Below are 19,570 nucleotides of genomic sequence, written 5' to 3'. Positions count from 1 at the left end.
TCTGTGCCTCACTTAAAATAAGCAAAATTCTAAATAAGTGTTAAAATACAAAAAATACTGTTTGGAAACGTGTTACCACATGAGGAAATGTATATTTGAATTATATTTCCTACTGATACTTTTATAAAGTGAGTGGAGTTTCATGTGCAATATCTGGCAAGTGGAAGCCCAATTATTTTCTGGCGCGCGAGACTCAAAAAAGACACAACATCGCTTGGCTACATGGTAAGACTGAAAATCGAATTAGATAGCTTGTATTTTAGCTCAAATATGAAAAAGCTCTCACCTAGTACCGCTACAAAATATATTGGATATACTAACTAAAGCAGGTTTATGTTTTGACAAATGGCATGGTTGAAGCTCAGCTTGTTTCATGACAGTAATTGTTTTGTCATCCAAAGCAACCGGGGGGTTTCAATGCAAATCGAAGGAGGCTAATTTCCAAACGTATCATTCGCAAGCCTGTCCTACATTACCATGAAAACCTCCAAAGCGCCATCTCAGGCTTCAACACAGGAGGAGTGTGGGGTTTGGCTGGACACTGTAGACCTCAAAGAAAAGGCGAAACAGGTACTGTGCTTTGGAAAATGTCTGACTCATTGGTTCTGACCCAACTGAGTTTGTTGTCATGAAAACAAGATAGTCCACTACTATGATTCTTTATCATAATATACTGTATGTTTTCCTTGCTCTGAACTTGTGGAGACAATGACTGAATACATTCCCTAATTGTCATTTTTTTAAACGGTTAATTTCTCATTCCAGAGAAGGCCATTGCGACCCATCTCAAAACAACTGAATCCTCTGGCTCGGTCTGGAGGTTACAGCTTAGCAGTGGCGCTGAATTTTACACAAACAAAAATCCAGATTCCTGTCAACAAACAGAGCTCTATATCCTCATTCTTTACCCCACAGCACAAAGGTAAGCTCAGGTGCAGAGGAAATGCTGCTTCGGGATTAAGCTGTACTTCAACAAATGTAATCATGTCAGCAATTGTTAATTACAGTAATTAATGTGTTGTTAGTGTAATATCCCAATAATGTTTTAGAGGCTCCCCATGTCACTCTCTCTTACAGTGGCCCAAAAGGAACCTGCGTCTCCAGAGCCAAGTACACCTTCCACCTCCACCAGATGTTTCTCAACTTCACTCAGGCGTGTTAACATTGGGAGCGGAACCAAGCGGAAACGTTTAGAGTCAGGGGCACAGAGTACAGGAGCTCAACCCACCACCCTACAGATGAGCCCGGAGGGAGAGAATTCTGCAGGCTGTGAGTGGAACAGGCAAAGCTTCAGGGAAAGAGCATATTGGGAGGTTTCCCATATGCCCCATCTTAAAATGGACCGTCAGTCTGAGGAGATGGAGGAACCAGACAAAAAGAGAAGGCTCTCTGTGAATTCCTCTCCCCCAGTAGAGACTGATACTCATGAGGAGGAGTGCAGTCCGGACCAATGGAGTACCTGTAACAGACCACAGTATAGTGAAGATCTAAGTGAGCCAGATTCTGAGGGGCAGTGTGTTCTGACACACCAGGAACTCTTTGTTGGAGTAAGACAGGCCGGTGACTCAGGCACTGCTTTCCCGGAGATCCTGCAGAGTGAGGGTGGATTCAGGGCTTGGCTGGGTGCACAGGATAGGACCTCCACCCAGAAAAGGGCTGTCCCTTCTCATTTGATATCACAGCAGGTAGAAGGGAAAGAGAACGACTTACCACGATCAATGTCTTCGCCATCCCCAAACAAGATGTCTCCTCCTCTCAGCCCTGTTTCCACTCACAGATGGACAAAACCACATCTTCCATCACCACAGATACATGTTCTAGAACAGTCCATGAAACATGTTCTAGAACAACCATTGAGAGAGTGTGAGGGAGACACTCTTGCCATGCTGTTCACACAGGACTCTGAGGGCTTGAGGGTGATTGCACACCGTGCTCTGGTATCAAGAAGCCCAATAAAGGACCAGACTAATGTATTAGCTAGTGGTAGAGACAGTATATTTGCTACTGATAAAACCCTGCTAGGAGAGGAGTTGCTCTTCACCCAAGACTCTCAGGGAAACAAGGTTATCAAACACTGACAATGTATGTATAATGGTGAAAACTAATGAAAGGAATTCTGAACATTTTAGATGTGTTGTAAATTGTATTGCAGGTTAAGGTTTCTAATGACTTAGATAATCACTTGTTTGAAAACCACCTATGATCTTTACTTGAACACTTACAATACCTGGATTGAAAATGTATTCGATGTATCCAGTTTCTGAACATTTCTCTTTTCCAACTTTATGGCACTGAATAAAATGTAACACAAATAAGATATTCTCAAGTCCAAATTAATGTCAAGCACTAAAGTTTAGATTTTATTTTGAAAAACGATACATTTATGTACACTAAATTCACTGCTGTGTATGAATAAAGACATGTGAAAAGCACAAACAGTATTAACCCCATCTAAATGCTGATGCATTTGTGTCCCAATACAAAATGCATTAAAGAAATGAAGATGCTTAATTTAAGGTTACAGTGGTGTATTCAGACTAACAGGTATGTATATTGACAATAGTTCAGTAGACATTGAACATTATGAAAAACATTTCTCTATCTTGATTTGTATCTAAGCATATTAAGGCTTATGCAGTGCTGGTGACAGCAATCTATTGGTGATGCTACAACCATATATTTGGGTTAGGAAAATTAACAAGATAACTATAGTTTAAGATATATCTTGCTTATCAAATGCAAGTAAGGTGTCGCTGTGGTTCTTTCACTTTGTCAATTAAGTCTGCTGTCAATGCAATATAGGCTAGTATATATATATTTTTTAAATGTGTTAAAAAAAAACACTCCATCCTAATTCAGTGCTACCCCAGCTAGTACAACGTTCTGAGAACCATTTGTTTTTTAAAGCTTGGCTTTAAACACTTGGGAGTGTTGTTGCCCTACGGTTATTTTGCATACCTTCTCACAACATTCTAGGAATGGAGCAGGATACCCAGCTCACACATTTTTTGAGAGCTATATGTTTCTGTGGTGGGAAATGTAGTACTTTCAGCTCCATCCTGGTGGCGTAGTGGAATAATTCCATGGATAAAGAAGAGAAGATAATAGTTTTGAATTTCACTGATGCCATACCACAATAAAAAATACAATTGTATGATTAATGCCTAAGCAAATACATTTTAATTTGTTCTGTGTTTGGAGTTCAAAACAGTTAAACTAAGCTAGCGGTGTTATTAGAAGTCTTACTGAAACATGTTCTCAGAACGTTATTTAATTACCTTCAAATTACATTACCATTCTCAGAACATTAATAAAAACTTTCCAGGAAAACTTTCAGGGAACCATTGTAAAATGTTCTCAGAACCTCACTGCAACCTAAAAATCTAAGTTCCCAGAACAGGCAACATTTTTACTTCCGTTCACAGAATGTAATAAAAAAAAAATCAGTTCTACTGGTCAGGAAACTTATGGCTTCCTTCCCAGAAATGTGGAATCAAAAACATACGCTCCCACAACTTCCAAGGAACCAAATGTGCTAGCTGGGAGAACACTACCATGCAGTATAAACATGATACAACTGTTAACTGAACAGCTAGATGTGAATATTTTAGTATTGTAGAGTATTAAAGCAAACCAAAACAGTGTATGCTTCAACATCTTGTGGAACATACTCTACAACTCCCTCTCAACTGACCATATAGTTTCAAACTGGCCATTCAATTTTATCTGTGGAACATTCTCTTCATCCTACATATCATACAAATCTAAAGTCAACTCGACCTCATTCTTCAATACTTTCTGCCTCTCAAATCAAGTCACAACAAAGCATAAAACAACATTACAATGCCAAGTAGTATGGAATCTGAAGGTTCTCTCCAATCAAAAGACACATCCATAATATATCCTAATACAAGGTTTGTCTTATCAGGGTAGCTCTTTCAGCTGTTAACTTGTAAAGAAGTAATTATGTTGTACACATAGCCTTCTTGCATAAACACCTTTTATGTTATGGCACACACAAGTAAGTTAAGATGCCAGATACTTGTTTGAGAGTCTTTACCTTATTTTGCATAAACAGATTTAACATATTAACAAAGGCTACACTTCCTCACTATTCCTCATTTTAATGCAACTTTATTTGCCAAACACAGAAGTTCTAGACAAAGAAACCTGACAAAAATACTGCATGTTTAAATAGTAAGCTTACCATAACTCTGTGGATAGTACAGTAGTTTTGTGAAGGAGAGTGCTCTGCAACAAATAAGCTGAACAAACAGTTCAAGGACAATCTACCATTTCAAAGTGCAGAGGAAACAATATAATGTCATCTTAATGCATACAATCAGGCGTACAATCAACTGACCTACAGCACTACTAGCCAGTCAGTTACACTGTCTGGTTTGTGTGGTACAGGATCTCATTTATTACTTGTGATAGCCAGCCTATAAGGGTTTGTGAAACCTCTGACGGAGAGGGAAAATAGATGAGGAATAAATGGGGGTGATAAGAGATCATCTCGATGAGGAGGAAGTATCAGCAATCAGCCAGCGATCTCTGTGGGTTCTGTCACCAGTTTGGACCCGTCCCAAACGGTCTTGAACTGCTCAGGAACTGGGAACTCCCTCTGTTAAACAGACCATGTTAAAAACAAAACCACACTCAGACACACTCTCACTAAGTTTCATCCTTACACTCTCTCTCACAGACAGGCAGGCAGACAGGCAGGCACGTTGGAAATGCAAGCCCTCAACACACACTTTAACACACACTCACATAGTCGTCATCCTGTGGTACCAGGATGTTCATCTCAGAGCTCTTGGCGCAGACGATCTCACAGTCCAGAGCGTCCTTACTCAGGTAGACTTGGCATCCCTCTGTCTTGTTGATGGAGATGGTAGGAACTCTACCCATCACCTGGACAAAAGTGGGGCAGATACTTCCATCTTATAACTAGTCTAGGGACAGTCATTTTTCCTGTCCGCGTAACCTGAAAAGTACTAAAAAAACTCATGGACCTAACTCAGAGGCACCTAACTCATGGCCCAACATAACATATAAAACTAAATGTGCCAGTACTATACATCTATGATAGGGTTATTGCAGGTACATTGAAGCTGAACTTCAGATGCCGAGAGGAAAGAGAACATGTATGAAATTTGAGCTGACCTGTAACTGAATGTCCTTTGAGTTGATTATTTCCACAATGCCAACGATGTTGTCAAACACCAGACCAAGCTTCTTACAGTTATCTGTCAGAGGTGAACGGCATAGGAAAGCATGAAATACGTGAGTGAGAGAGATACAGGAACGATGCTGTCAAAGATGACAAAGAAATTGTCCACTGTGTATGGCCACTCCTTTGTAAATGACGTCGCAGTATAAATGATCAAACAGAAATACAGTATGATTAACTCAGAAGTAATACAACAGATGGCTGAACTCACCCACAATGATGGAGTTGATCTTTCCCTCTATATGTAGAGTAGAGTTGCTGCAGCAGAAGACATAGGCCACCTGTCTCAGCTCTGTCTCCTTGATAACCAGGTCATGAGCCTGGTCAAAGTACTCCTGTGGGGAGAAACAACAAACAAGACCTGTGACCGTCTGACCCCTCTCCGGTTTGACCCTTCACCTTTGGATGACCTCATTAGGTTCAGCACCAGACATCACAATCGCCTCCGAAAGTGTACTGTCACACTAACAGCAGTCTTGGTCATTGAATATGTGAGAAGCACCAAAATGTTCCTGACTCACTAGACATTCTTTAAGATCCTCCATGTCCTCCATTTTGATAATAGCAAAACTTAGAAGCCTGGCAGGCGAGGCAAGACACTAGGTAACATACCACCCTCCATTTCTTCCCCTCCAGCTCCAGCAGTGGGGGTCGTTTCTGGGGAGGCTCTAGGTTGGAGGAGCCGCCGGGGTTCCGGCTCTTGGATGGGGAGGCGTGATTCTCCCCTCCCTGGGAGCGAAGGGCGGGATTCTTATGGGTCATCTGGTCCTTTGAGACGTGCTTTAATGCTAGTGAACAGAGAGAGGATACTTCATTGTAATAAGTTATTGTTTTAGTACAAAAATGTATTAAAAAAAATAACTATCAAAAAATCTCAATTTGAGAAACTTTGACCCTAACTGTTGTTTAATAAACACAGCATAGAAATATAATGACTATTTCTATGTCCTCAACACAGCAACTCATCAATTCTCCCTCACTTTCTCCTTCTGTTTCTCCCCCTCCTTCTTCCTCGTCTTCTCTCCTGTCTTGGCTACCTTTGGATCCCTGGTTCTGCTGGGCAAACAAGGCTGAGTGCTGGGCAGTGGTGCTTTCAGAACTCTGTAACTGTTGATTCAACCCACATCCTCTCTCTTCAACTCTCGCTCCCTTTCTTCTTCTGTTTCTACTTATTTTCCCTCCCTCCCCTGCAGTTGGATCAGAGCTCTTCAACCCTTGGATGACGGTGGCTTGGCTACCTTTAGTGATTGCTTCTCCTTGGTTCAGCTGGGCGAAGAGAGCCGAGTGCTGGGCCGTGGTGCTGTCGGCCTGTGGCAGTTCGCATGTGAAGACTGGTGGGGGTCCAGGGGGTGGGGTTGGTGGAAGGGGGCTGGGACCGCCAGGGGCAGGAGCGAACAGAGAGGGAGGAGCAATGGGACCCTGTGTTGAGAGATAGAGAGAGGAGTGTTACTCTCTGTGAATCAAGACTAGATGATGGTGAAGAAGTCTGGAACTACAGTCCCCCTCTGTCGAAGATGCTTGGACCTTCTTTTTTATATATTTTCAGTGGTATTGTTAACAGACACGCCCCCAAAAAGAAAATGAGAGCTAAAAACAGGTTGAGCGCCTGGATCGACCGTGATATTGCTGAGTTACTCCACCTCAAGAATTGCATTTGGCAAAAGGCTCAGCACACGCATACTCAGGCTGACTGGCTCTCATTCAGGCAATGAGAAATAAGTGCACTCAGGCTATCCGGAAGGCCAAAGTTAGTTACTTTAAGGAGCAGTTCTCTCTCTGTGGGTCTAAAACCAAGAAGTTCTGGAAAATGGTTAAAAACCTGAAGAATAAACCCTCCTCCTCACAGCTGCCCATGTCCCTTAATGTTGTTGATATGGTTGTTACTGACAATAAGCACATGGTTGAGCTCTTTAAATCACCACTTCATTAAGTCAGGATTCCTATTTCACTCAGCCATGCCTCCTTGCCCGTCCAACATTTCCTCATCTCCCACCCCTTCTAATGACTATCCCCGATGCTTCTCCCTCTTTTTCACCTGCCCCACTACAAAGTTACTCCCTGCAGGCAGACACAGAGTCCTAGGTGCTAAAGGAGCTCCTGGAACTTGACCCCCAAAAAACATCTGGGTCAGATGGTTTAGACCCTTTCTTCTTTAAGGTTGCTGGCCCTTTCATCGCCAAGCCTGTCTCCAACCTTTTTAACATGTCTCTCCTTTCTGGGGAGGTTCCCATTGCTTGGAAGTCAGCCACGGTTCGTTCTTTATTTAAAGGGGAAAATCAAGCAGATCCGAACTGTTACAGACCTATTTCTATTTTTCCCTGTTAATCGAAAGTGTTGGAAAAACTTGTCAAAAAATCAACTGACTGGCTTTCTTGATGTCTATAGTATTCTCTCTGGTATGCAATCTGGTTTCCGCTCAAGTTATGGATGTGTCACTGACACGCCCTTGATTCTAAGCAATATTGTGCTATTTTTATTGACTTGGCCAAAGCTTTTGATATGGTCGACCATTCCATTCTTGTGGGCCGGCTAAGGAGTACTGGTGTCTCTGAGGGGTCTTGGGCCTAGTTTGCTAACTACCTCTCTCAAAGAGTGCAGTGTATAAAGTCAGAAAATCTGCTGTCTCAGCCACTGCCTGTCAAGGCTCGATCCTAGGCCCCACACTCTTCTCAATTTACATCAACATAGCTCAGGCAGGCAGTAGGAAGCTCGCTCATCCATTTATATGCAGGTTATACAGTCTTATACTCAGCTGACCCTTCCCGGATTTTGTGTTAAATGCTCTACAACAACGCTTTCATAGTGTCCAACAAGCTTTCCCTGCCCTTAACCTTGTTCTGAACACCTCCAAAACAAATGTCATGTGGTGTGGTAAGAAGAATGCCCCTCTCCCCACAGGTGTAATTAATACCTCTGATGGTTTAGAGCTTGAGGTAGTCACCTCATACAAGTACTTGGTAGTATGGCTAGATGATACACTGTCCTTCTCTCAGCACATATCAAAGCTGCAGGCTAAAGTTAAATCTAGACTTAGTATCCACTATCGTAATCGGTCCTCTTTCACCCCAGCTGCCAAACTAACCCTGATTCAGATGACCATCATACCCATGCTAGATTACGGAGACATAATTTAGAGATTGGCAGGACATATCACTGCACTCCTTTTTGGACACATCACTGCACTCTATACTCCTCTGTAAATTGGTCATCTCTGTAAACCCGTCACAAGACCCACTGGTTGATGCTTATTTATAAAACCCTCTTAGGCCTCACTCCCCCCTATCTGAGATACTGTATCTACTGCAGCCCTCATCCTCCACATACAACACCCATTCTGCCAGTCACATTCTGTTAAAGGTCATCAAAGCACGCACATCCCTGGGTCGCTCCTCTTTTCAGTTCACTGCAGCTAGCAACTGGAACAAGCTGCAACAAACACTCAAACTGGACTGTTTTATCTCAATCTCTTCATTCAAAGACTCAATCATGGACACTCTTACTGACAGTTGTGTCTGCTTCACGTGATGTATTATCGTCTCTACCTTCTTGCCCTTTGTGCGGTTGTCTGTGCCCAATAATATTCGTACCATGTTTTGTGCTGCTACCATGTTGTTGTCATGCTGTGTTGTCATGTGTTGCTGCCTTGCTATATTGTTGTCTTAGGTCTCTATGTAGTGTTGTCTCTCTTGTCGTGATGTGTGTACTTAAACATTTTTAAATGTTTCATCCCAGCCCCGCAGGAGGCCTTTTGCCTTTTGGTAGGCCATCATTGTAAAAAAGAATTTGTTCTTCACTGACTTACCTAGTTAAATAAAGGTTAAATCAAATAAAATACAGTTGTTGGCCGGCAGGTGGAGTACAGGACAAATAGTTGAGGGTCTTCATATTCAACTGGTTTCTTGTAGCAGATGTGGCCAACGTCAAAGCTGGGTTGGAACAAACGCCTGCAAACACTGTCCCTCCAGCTCTCCAGGACCAGAGTGGTCCACCCTTGGCAAATAGGATCCTTAACTACCACTGTGTGCTGTTCTTGATGTTTATATATGCATATGGTGAAAAGTGGAGACCTAAGGCAGGGATTCAATCCGACTGTATGTTGTGACAATGCAGCTTTTAAAGGCAATGTTCCCGCATTGATCGCATTCATGGTAAACGCTGCAAATGTGGGGTCAATCAGAAATTACCTTTAATGTCAAGCGTGCTATAACACGGATCTAAGGCAGATTGGATTGAATCCCGGCCTAAGTCCTGCTGCGACAGGGACTTTGGTCAACCTTTACTCTAAATGCATTTTTTCTCACTGAGAGCCTTAATTACCAAGCTAATGAGCAGATGAATGTAAAGCCCCATGCCCGCCAACTCCAGAAAAGACAGACAGAGAGAGAGAGAGAGAGTCTGTCTGTCTGTCTCTGACTACACAGCTGCCAAGGACAGTTACCCATGGTCCCCCTTCTACACTCAAACATGCCACAGCAACTGTACAACCCCCCCCCTCCCTCCACACATACACACACACACACACACGCATGCACACGCACGAACGCACACACACACACAAGTACCACTGCAGCCAGTATGAGACTGATGGACTGGTGATTGGTGTTGCAGTTCATTGGGGGTTTAGCAGTCTATGAGGTCCAGCTGACAGTACTCAACCTCTGACCTGTGACACGTGTGGTACATTTCATTACAAAACAACACAGTTGTATTAGTTGTCAGTTTAGCAAATGCCCAATGATTAAAGCTGAGTGCAATGAAATTAAGGGCTGGATTCACTCCATATCATGAAAGATCCGCATAAAAATTGAAAGGTAATTTCCAATTGAGCCTACATATGCTGCGTATACCGCGAACGTGGGAATGCAGTCTCCACGAACATTGCCTTTGCATTTTAATCGAGCTATAACGCAGATTTTCTGTGATACTTCTGGGATACAGACTGAATCCAGAGCTGTGTGTGTGTAGTTTGTGTGAATACACGACGTGTGTGTGTCTGCATGTGTGACAGTGTGTCCCTGCCCCTCTGAACAGAAGCAGACCGATTAGATGAGAGAAAAGCCCAGTAGTTTAAAGTAGGTTGTGGGGTGTGTTGGAGCAGGTGTGTAGGGCCTGAACTTCACAGGGCTTTGTTGCGGCTTTCTTTGGTGAAGAAAACCTCCATTCAAGTCCACCCTGAGGACCACCTGTCCACGCCACACACTCCTTAACTCACACGCACACAAACGCACACACAAAACCCTGACACCTAACGGCAGGAGGGACACACACTCTCGCATGTGCACACACACGAGCACACACCTTCAGTCCACCAAATTGTGTGACAGTCTATATGCCTCAAAGGACCACACAGAGGATTCTGGAAGATCACTGAAACAGACAGTGGCCTTGAACTGAGTTCAACACTCTTTAGAGAAACATGAAGTCTAAGGAGTTTTACTTTCAGTTATATTGTCACGTAAAAAGATAAACAAATAAACGTATCACTTCCACTGGATGCAGGAATATGATTTCTGATTGGAAAACTGCCTGAGAGAAAGGGAGAATGAGAAGGGGGGAAGGGAGAGGGAGAAGGGGGAAAGGGAGAAGGGGGAAGGGAGAATGAGAAAGGGGAAGGGAGAATTGGAAGGGGGGAAGTGAGAGGGAGAAGGGAGAAGGTGGGAAGGGAGAGGGAGGGAAGGGGAAGGGAGAATGAGAAGGGGGAAGGGAGAAGGGGGAAGGGAGAGGGAGAAGGGGGGAAGGGAGAGGGCAAAGGGGGAAGGGAGAATGGGAGAATGAGAAGGGGAGAATGGGAGAATGAGAACGGGAGAATGAGAAGGGGGAAGGGAGAGGGAGAAGGGGGAAGGGAGAATGAGAAGGGGGAAGGAGAATGAGAAGGGGGAAGGGAGAATGAGAAGGGGGAAGGGAGAGGGAGAAGGGGGAAGGGAGAATGAGAAGGGGGAAGGGAGAATGAGAAGGGGGAAGGGAGAAGGGGGGAAGGGAGAGGGAGAAGGGGGGAAGGGAGAATGAGAAGGGGGAAGGGAGAATGAGAAGGGAGAATGAGAAGGAGAATGAGAAGGGGAGAAGGGAGAGGGGAATGAGAAGGGGGAGGGAGAATGGGAGAATGAGAAGGGGAAGGGAGAATGAGAAGGGGGAAGGGAGAGGGAGAAGAAAGGGAGGGGAGAGGGAGAAGGGAAGGGAGAGGGAGGGAAGGAGAGGGAGGGAAGGGAGAGGGAGAAGGGGGGGAAGGGAGGGGAGAAGGGGGAAGGGAGAGGGAGAAGGGGGAGAAGGGGGGGGAAGGGAGAGGGAGAAGGGAGAAGGTGGGAAGGGAGAGGGAGGGAAGGGGAAGGGAGAATGAGAAGGGGGAAGGGAGGGGAGAGGAGAAAAGGGGGAAGGGAGAGGGAGAAGGGCAAAGGGGGAAGGGAGAATGGGAGAATGAGAAGGGGAGAATGGGAGAATGAGAAGGGGGAGAATGAGAAGGGGGAAGGGAGAGGGAGAAGGGGGAAGGGAGAATGGAAGGGGGAGAAGGGGGAAGGGAGAATGAGAGGGGGAAGGGAGGGGGAAGGGGGAAGGGAGAATGAGAAGGGGGAAGGGAGAGGGAGAAGGGGGGAAGGGAGAATGAGAAGGGGAAGGGAGAATGGAAGGGAGAATGAGAAGGGAGAATGAGAAGGGGGAAGGGAGAGGGAGAATGAGAAGGGGGAAGGGAGAATGGGAGAAGGGGGGGAAGGAATGAGAAGGGGGAAGAGAGGGGGAAGGGAGAGGGAGAAGGAGAAGGGGGGAAGGGAGAAGGGAGAGGGAGAAGGGAGAGGGAGAGGGGAAGGGAGAGGGAGGGAAGGGAGAGGGAGAAGGGGGAAGGGAGAGGGAGAAGGGGGAAGGGAGAGAGGAAGGGAGAGGGAGAAGGGGGAAGGGAGAGGGAGAAGGGGGAAGGGAGAATGAGGGAAGGGGGAAGGGGGAAGGGAGAATGAGAAGGGGGAAGGGAGAATGAGAAGGGGAAGGGAGAGGGAGGGGGAGAATGAGAAGGGGGAAGGGAGAATGAGAAGGGGAAGGGAGAATGAGAAGGGGGAAGGGAGAATGAGAAGGGGGAAGGAGAGGGAGAAGGGGGAAGGGAGAGGGAGAAGGGGGAAGGGAGAGGGAGAAGGGGGAAGGGAGAGAAGGGAGAATGAAAGGGGGAAGGGAGAATGAGAAGGGGGAAGGGAGAATGAGAAGGGGGAAGGAGAAATGAGAAGGGGGAAGGGAGAATGAGAAGGGGGAAGGGAGAAGAAGGGGGAAGGGAGAGAAGGGGGAAGGGAGGGAGAAGGGGGAAGGGAGAGGGAGAAGGGGGAAGGGAGAATGAGAAGGGGGAAGGGAATGAGAAGGGGGAAGGGAGAGGGAAGGGAGAATGGAAGGAGAATGAGAAGGGGGAAGGAGGAATGGAGAAGGGGAGGGGAGAATGGGAGAATGAGAAGGGGAGAATGAGAAGGGGGAAGGGAGAATGAGAAGGGGGGAGGAGAGGGAGAAGGGGGAAGGGAGAGGGAGAAGGGGGGAAGGGAGAGGGCGAAGGGGGAAGGGAGAGGGAGAAGGGGGGAAGGGAGAATGAGAAGGGGGGAAGGGAGAATGAGAAGGGGGAAGGGAGAATGAGAAGGGGGGGAAGGGAGAGGGAGAAGGTGGAAAGGGTAAAAGCGAGAAGGGTGGAAGCGAGAAGGGTGGAAGAGAGAGAAGACAGGCAATGTGCACACTGCCCACAAAATGAGGTGGAAACTAAAGTGCACTTCCTAACCTCCTGACAAATGTATGACCATATTAGAGACACATATTTCCCTCAGATTACACAGATCTACAAAGAATTCGAAAACAAAACCAATTTCGATAAATTCCCATATCTACTGGGTGAAATACCTCAGTGTATATGAGAGAGGGAGAAGGGGGAAGAGAGGGAAGAGAAAGGGGGGGGAAGAGAGAAGGAGAAGGGGGAGAAGGGGGGAAGAAGAGAGAAGGGAGAGAAGGGGGAAGAGAGAGAGAGAGGGAGAAGGGAGAAGGAGAAGGGGGGAAGAGAAAAGGACAAAGAGTAGTAGAGGAAGAAAACAGAAAGCAGAAAATAGAAGAAGAGCATGAATTCCCAGCAAACTCTACAATTGCTCAATTGAGAACCACAAAGCAGCCAGCAGTACACCAGGGACCAAGTCATTCATACAAGCTGGTCCTTAAGCAACCAGCTGCCTGCCTGCATAACTACACATAAAAATATACACTGTGGGGTAATTAACATGAGAATGACATCCCAACTGGCACCATATTCCCTATATAGTGCACTACGTTTGGCCAGACCCTATGGGCTCCATGTAAGTAATATGGTGCCATTTGGACAGCAGCCCTGTATCACTTTAAAAAGTAAGGAAACAGAAAACAACATCTGAGGCTCTGCTGCAGATGAAAACAACTGGACGACTCCAACAGAGTCAGAAACAATTATGTCTCGAGGCGAGCTGTAATTCATTGAGTCTTGTTCCTGCCTGTTCAAACCTGCATGGCAAGCAAGGTTATAGTTCATCCATAGGGCCAGGAGCGTTTCCTGACCGTGTGACCTGATGACGGAAAAAGCCGGGAATTCTGGGCCTATTTATCCAACCTCAGATAAAAGTCCTGAGAAGTCAGGCAGTGGGACCCAAGTTGTTCCGTCTCAGGTCACAGAGTCCTGAAAAACTCCTGGCTCAGGGAGGAGCAGTGTTCAGGGCAGTGTTGAGGAGGTAGGATCAGGTTTTGCTGCTGTAACACATGGATAATAGAATGTGGAGGGAATGCCTCACTGGACGTTAGCTAGCTAGAGGACCGTAGTGCTGCTGAAGTGCTGTAGTATAAGACATTAACTATCTATTATATGTCTCATGTAACTGTTTTACAGCACAGCTACAACATGATGATGGTATAGAGTGGAGTCCGAAATGATTGACACCCTTAATAAAGATGAGCAAAATGACTGTATAAAATAAACCATAAAAATATTTTTGCAATGGCCATTGAACCCTATTGAAAACCTGTGGTTTGAACTGAAGAGCACAGACAAAGGATACCAAAGATCTGGAAGGATTCTGTATGGAGGAATGGTCTAAAATCCTCATAAAACATTGTAGAAAAAGTCTCAGTGTATTCTGTTATCATCATAATGTGAGGTATTGAAAAGAGGGGTGTCAATCATTTGAACCATACCTTTAAAAAAAAATGTATTACTTGTTAAACAAAATGTATTTCTCTGAGCAATTGTATTAGTATAAAATAATATAATTTCCCAAATTTTGTTGTTTTGTTCCATTTACTTCCGTTTAAGAAAAGTTTTTCAACAGAATCGGCAGAATGAATACACCCCTGATCACGCATAAACACAGTTCATTTTCATAGCACATTGTAATCCTTCTCGCATTTATGCGCTCTCCACCTCTCACCTTGTCCCTTCGCTTGTGGACTTCAATGCACAACACATCAGCTGTATGTGACCAGGCAAAAAAAAACTTTCCAAGCCAAACTGCTACACACGGCCTACATCATTGTCATCGTATTGGATAAAGTAACATCATAGTCAACATAGCAAATAGAACTAACGCGTTAGTAAATCCGCCATTATCATGCAGTAACATTACAGTGTACAGTCAGTAAGCAGTTTGGCACTTAACCCAGCGGGCCCCGGTTGAAATAAATTAGTCAAACCAAAAGCTTGCCTTGACTTGGAAGAGTTCCAGTGTTGTGTTGGATAGACATAGCCAGCTAGCTAACATAGCATCCCTCTATTTGAGCAGGCTAAACTAGCTAGCTGCATTTGCTAGCTAAGTAAGCAAAACTGAAAGTTATTATTTTTTAAACGAAATCTCTTACTTCTCCTTCATTTTGGAAGAAATTAATTTATTAAAAACTGTTCAACTAGTCTTTCTCTCTCTTCGAGTCAACTACTCACAACATTTTTAGTGCTAGCTAGCTGTAGCTTATGCTTTCAGTACTATATTCACTCTCTGATCCTTTGATTGGGTGGACAACGTCAGTTCATGCTGCAAGATATCTGATAGGTTGGATGACGCCCTCCGGAAGTTGTCATAATTACTGTGTAGGTCTGTGGAAGGGGGTGAGAACCATGAGCTCACTAGGTTTTGTATTGAAGTCAATGTACCCAGAGGAGGACAGAGGAGGACGGAAGTGAGCTGTCCTCCGGCTACACCATTGTGCTACCCTGCTGAGGCTACTGTAGACCTTCATTGCAAAATAGTGTGTTTTAATACATTTTGGGGTGACATGATTATAGTATGGTTTTAGTATGGTTTCATTTTTTTAGTATTTTAGTATGGTTTCATCTAAAAAGGATAACTGTTTTCATGTTTAAACATTTTTTTAAAATATGAAATTCACAGAGGAGGATGGCCCTCCCCCTTCTCCTCTGAGGAGCCTCTACTGGACTGGGTGATTCTTTTTGTAAATCTTAAGTGTCGCTGCTACTCACAATCTTGCTCCAGACTAGGCCTGTTGTGTGATGCTGTTTGATGAAGGCCTGAAGCTCAGTCCAGATGGATAGGTAGGACACCACCCACTCCACATGACGCTTGTCTCTATAGAGAAAGAGATCAACAGACAGACGGAGAGAAGGGGAGAGAGAGAGGGTGACAAGGAAAAGGGGGATGGATTAGGATGAATACACAGAGAGAAAAAGACACAGACAGTTATTTTTACATACCAATAATAATCTGCAAAGTAAAATAAGCTAAAGTTGATGTAATACACTAGCAGTCATACTCACGAGTCTTTATAGTCTTTCAGAACTCTGTTAGTGTAGAAAATGGCAGCATCATTCATCTCCTTCACATAGGGAACTGGCTTCTGGCTCTGGAAGAGAGAAGGAGCGAGAGAAAGAGAAAAAAAGAGAGAGAGAGATAGTTAAACAAAGCTGACCCTATGTATGAATTTAGACATCTCTGCTCTGCATTCACAGAAACACAGTGAAGAAGATGTGAATGAGTGAGTGATGTCTCCTCACCACGGCGACCCAGCCCAGTGCTGGGATGCTCTCGCTGACAGCTGATAGGTGGTTGAATTGGCTGCTGCCACGGTTACATTCACGAAAGTTCTGAATCTCCTGGATTTTCTCTGAGATAGGCTTCAGCAGGTCAGACAGCTCCCTCTGGGAGGGAGAGACAGGGGGAGGAGAGAAAGAGAGGGAAAATGAAAGAGAGAGAAAGATAGTGAGAGAGAGAGAATGCTTGTCAACAAAAACTGAACAATCTCACAGGTAGTGTCTTTTCTATATGGCCGACAATATGCAAATAGCATTTATCAATGACTTAAGTATAACTCAACACTCATACATTCATCTGTAATAGTGCTCTGAGCAGCTCTCACAGTGCTCTCCATAACTTGGGTGAGAGCACCAGTCTCAATGGGCCAGTTACCTCATGCTACCCGTTATACAGCAGTTTCACTTGCTGCCTTGCCCACAAGCAACTCTGCCATGCATGCCAGCTAGTCGAAGGCAGTGTGCAACTTGACTGTGATTTTATAACTGGCCAACTGGAATTTTATTAGAAGGATCCACTTTCCATTGGAACTTCCAGATCCCTGCTAGCTTCCATCCCTCTTTCCCTCCCTCCTCCCAGCATTCCTCTGTTCATTGGAGATCCCTCTGGCCTTGTAAGGCACTGAGCAGGTCTAATGTTTACAGTTTACCTTCACACAACTGGGTAAAGGAACACATTGTTTCCCTAGTGACACTGTAGTACAGTTCTCTTATTTTGACCTGTACCTAAGCCGATGTTGCTATGACATTTTAACTAAATATCCCGTGGTGTCGATATGCTGTGGGAAAGATAAATAAATATAATCATTTCTGTTTATTTATTTAGCTTTATTTTGAGAAAGGATGTGATTATTCTTCCATTGCTATGGCAACTGATTTAATTGCATTATGGGTTAAATACAGTGCTTTCGGAAAGTAATCAGACCCCCTGACTTTTTACACATTTTGTTACGTTACAGCCTTATTCTAAAATGTATTAAATTTTAAAAATTCCTCATCAATAGACACACAATACCCCATAATGACTAGGGCAAAACCGTGTTTTAGACATTTTTGCAAATGCATTAAAAATAAAAAACAGAAATACCAAAGAGTCTGAATACATAAGTTTTCAGACCCTTTGCTATGAGACTAAAAATTGATCTCAGGTGCAACCTGTTTCCATTGATCATCCTTGAGATGTTTCTACATGTCACACCCTGATCTGTTTCACCTGTCCTTGTTATTGTCTCCACCCCCTCCAAGTGTTGCTCGTTTTCCACAGTGTATTTATCCCTGTGCTTGTATGTTCAAGTCAACCAGCGTTTTTTCCCGTTCTCCTGCTTTTGAATTTCTCCTTTTTCTAGTCCTCCTGGTTTTGACCCTTGCCTGTTTCTGGACTCTGTACCCGCCTGCCTGACCACGAGCCTGCCTGCCACTCTGTACCTCCTGGACTCTGATCTGGTTTTGACCTTTTGCCTGTCCACGACCTTTCTCTTGCCTTCTCCTTTTTGTATTATTAAACATCTAAGACTCCAACCATCTGCATCTGGGTCTCGCCTTGAGTTATGATACTACAACTTTGTTGGAGTCCAACTGTGGTAAATTCAATTAATTGGACATGATTTGGAAAGGCACACACCTGTCAATATAAGGTCCCAAAGTTGACAGTGCATGTCAGAGCAGAAACCAAGCCATGAGATCAAAAGGAATTGTCCGTAGAAACAGGATTGTGTCGAGGCACAAATCTGGGGAAGGGTACCAAAACATGTCTGCAGCATTGAAGGTCCCCAAGAACACAGTGGCCTCCATCTTTCTTAAATGGAAGAAGTTAAGAAGCACCAAGACTCTTCCTAGAGCTGGCCGCCCGACCAAACTGAGCAATCGGGGGAGAAGGGCCTTGGTCAGAGAGGTGACCAAGAACCTGATGGTAACTGTGACAGAGCTCCAGAGTTCCTCTGTGGAGATGGGAGAACCTTCCAGAAGAACAGCAATCTCTGCAGCACTCTATCAATCAGGCCTTTATGGTAGAGTGGCCAGACGGAAGCCACTCCTCAGTAAAAGGCACAACAGCCCGCTTGGAATTCACCAAAAAGAACCTAAAGGACTGTCAAAACATGATTCTCTGGTCTGATGAAACCAAGATTGAACTCTTTGGCCTGAATGACAAGCATCACATCTGGAGGAAACCTGGCACATTCCCTACAATGAAGCATGGTGGCGGTGGCAGCATCATGCTGTGTGGATGTCTTTCAGTGGCAGGGACTGGGAGACTAATAAGGAGAGAGAAAGATGAACGGCGCAAAGTACAGAGAGATCCTTGATGAAAACAAGCTCCAGAGCGCTCAGGACTTCAGACTAGCGCGAAGGTTCACCTTCCAACAGGATAATGACCCTAAGCACACAGCCAAGACAACGCAGGAGTGGCTTTGGGACAAGTCTCTGAATGTCCTTGAGTGGCCCAGCTAGAGCCTGGACTTGAACAGCACACATTTTTGTTGTATTCCCGGACAATCATGCTTGATTCAACTCATTGAGGGCCTGATTATTAATTGACAAGTTGAATCAGGTGTGCTTGTCTGTGACTACAATAAAAATGCGTACTGTTGGGGGGGTACTCGAGGTCTGGAGTTGGGAACCACTATCTTAGGTCATCCAATCAGTGGCTTAAATCCTCAAAGAGAGCCTCTCCTAGAAAATGTTTACAGATGTGGAGAGGATGAAATGGTCAGAAGTACTGTACAGCTCTATTCCTAAGTGTATCGTTTGATTTGAATAAGAATCTTATACACTCCGATACAGTTTGCTGCATTTTACATACTACAGTTTCTCCTTGTGTGTCAGAAGGAGAGACAGAAAGAGATAATTTTTTTTTAGCAAATTCTTGCCCAAATCAGATGCACATGGTTTTCATAACATGAGATAGACAGTCCTTTCATAGGAAGGACCAACCTCGACTGTCTTACTTTCACTCTCTCCAGATCCCATCGAAAATAATTAGCCTGCTAGAGCATCCTTAAAAGAAAACCACTTCTCCATGAAATGGAGAAAATACCCACTGAGATAAAGTGATGCTATGACCAATTCATCTGTGATGATGATAAGGCCCAGGAGGTTTTCCTCCTGGGCCTAGTGACGATTAATCTGTGAGTTGTACATATCTTTCAGGCTAAAGATCTTCCTCCCTCCCTCCCCTCAACTCTTTCAGTTACTGTACCAGGGGTATCTGATGGCCCAAATATTTTATTTCAGCCACATTGGTAAGACAGGAGCCCCAAATACCCCCCTCTCAATCATCCTCCACTTCCAATGAAGAGAGACATAAATAGCCAGGATATCTCCAGGCTATGAGTGGG

The 19,570-nt window shown here is 44.6% G+C and overlaps 2 protein-coding genes across 4 annotated transcripts in view; one reads left to right on the top strand and one right to left on the bottom strand.

Annotated features, from left to right (window-relative positions):
• LOC112264376 (aurora kinase A and ninein-interacting protein) lies at nucleotides 1-2,231 on the top strand. 2 transcript variants are annotated; one of them, XM_024440928.2, is made up of 4 exons: nucleotides 1-225; nucleotides 402-570; nucleotides 766-922; nucleotides 1,078-2,231. In XM_024440928.2, the coding sequence occupies exons 2-4, from the start codon at nucleotides 478-480 to the stop codon at nucleotides 2,076-2,078; spliced, it is 1,251 nt and encodes a 416-aa protein (XP_024296696.1). In that variant the 5' UTR covers nucleotides 1-225; nucleotides 402-477; the 3' UTR covers nucleotides 2,079-2,231. The 2 variants fall into 2 exon arrangements, with proteins under 2 accessions (XP_024296696.1, XP_024296697.1); XM_024440929.2 differs by lacking the exon at nucleotides 1-225 and having other exon boundaries at nucleotides 232-570.
• A 102-nt stretch (nucleotides 2,232-2,333) lies between these two features.
• The window catches only part of LOC112264375 (adenylyl cyclase-associated protein 2), a 48,869-nt gene continuing 31,632 nt past the window's right edge, over nucleotides 2,334-19,570 (bottom strand). For both annotated transcript variants that reach the window (XM_024440927.2, XM_024440926.2), the window contains exons 5-13: nucleotides 16,200-16,343; nucleotides 15,963-16,048; nucleotides 15,669-15,774; nucleotides 6,472-6,652; nucleotides 5,846-6,021; nucleotides 5,445-5,568; nucleotides 5,167-5,249; nucleotides 4,774-4,914; nucleotides 2,334-4,624 (exon numbers count right to left, since the gene is read on the bottom strand). In XM_024440927.2, the coding sequence (XP_024296695.1) occupies nucleotides 4,541-4,624; nucleotides 4,774-4,914; nucleotides 5,167-5,249; nucleotides 5,445-5,568; nucleotides 5,846-6,021; nucleotides 6,472-6,652; nucleotides 15,669-15,774; nucleotides 15,963-16,048; nucleotides 16,200-16,343 (1,125 nt within the window). In that variant the 3' untranslated portion in view covers nucleotides 2,334-4,540. The remainder of the gene's footprint in view (nucleotides 4,625-4,773; nucleotides 4,915-5,166; nucleotides 5,250-5,444; nucleotides 5,569-5,845; nucleotides 6,022-6,471; nucleotides 6,653-15,668; nucleotides 15,775-15,962; nucleotides 16,049-16,199; nucleotides 16,344-19,570) is intronic.

The sequence above is a fragment of the Oncorhynchus tshawytscha genome, linkage group LG13 (assembly GCF_018296145.1).
Source record: "Oncorhynchus tshawytscha isolate Ot180627B linkage group LG13, Otsh_v2.0, whole genome shotgun sequence".
NCBI lineage: Eukaryota > Metazoa > Chordata > Actinopteri > Salmoniformes > Salmonidae > Oncorhynchus > Oncorhynchus tshawytscha.
Note: the sequence above shows the minus strand (reverse complement) of the source record. Positions and strands in the feature narration are given on the sequence as shown.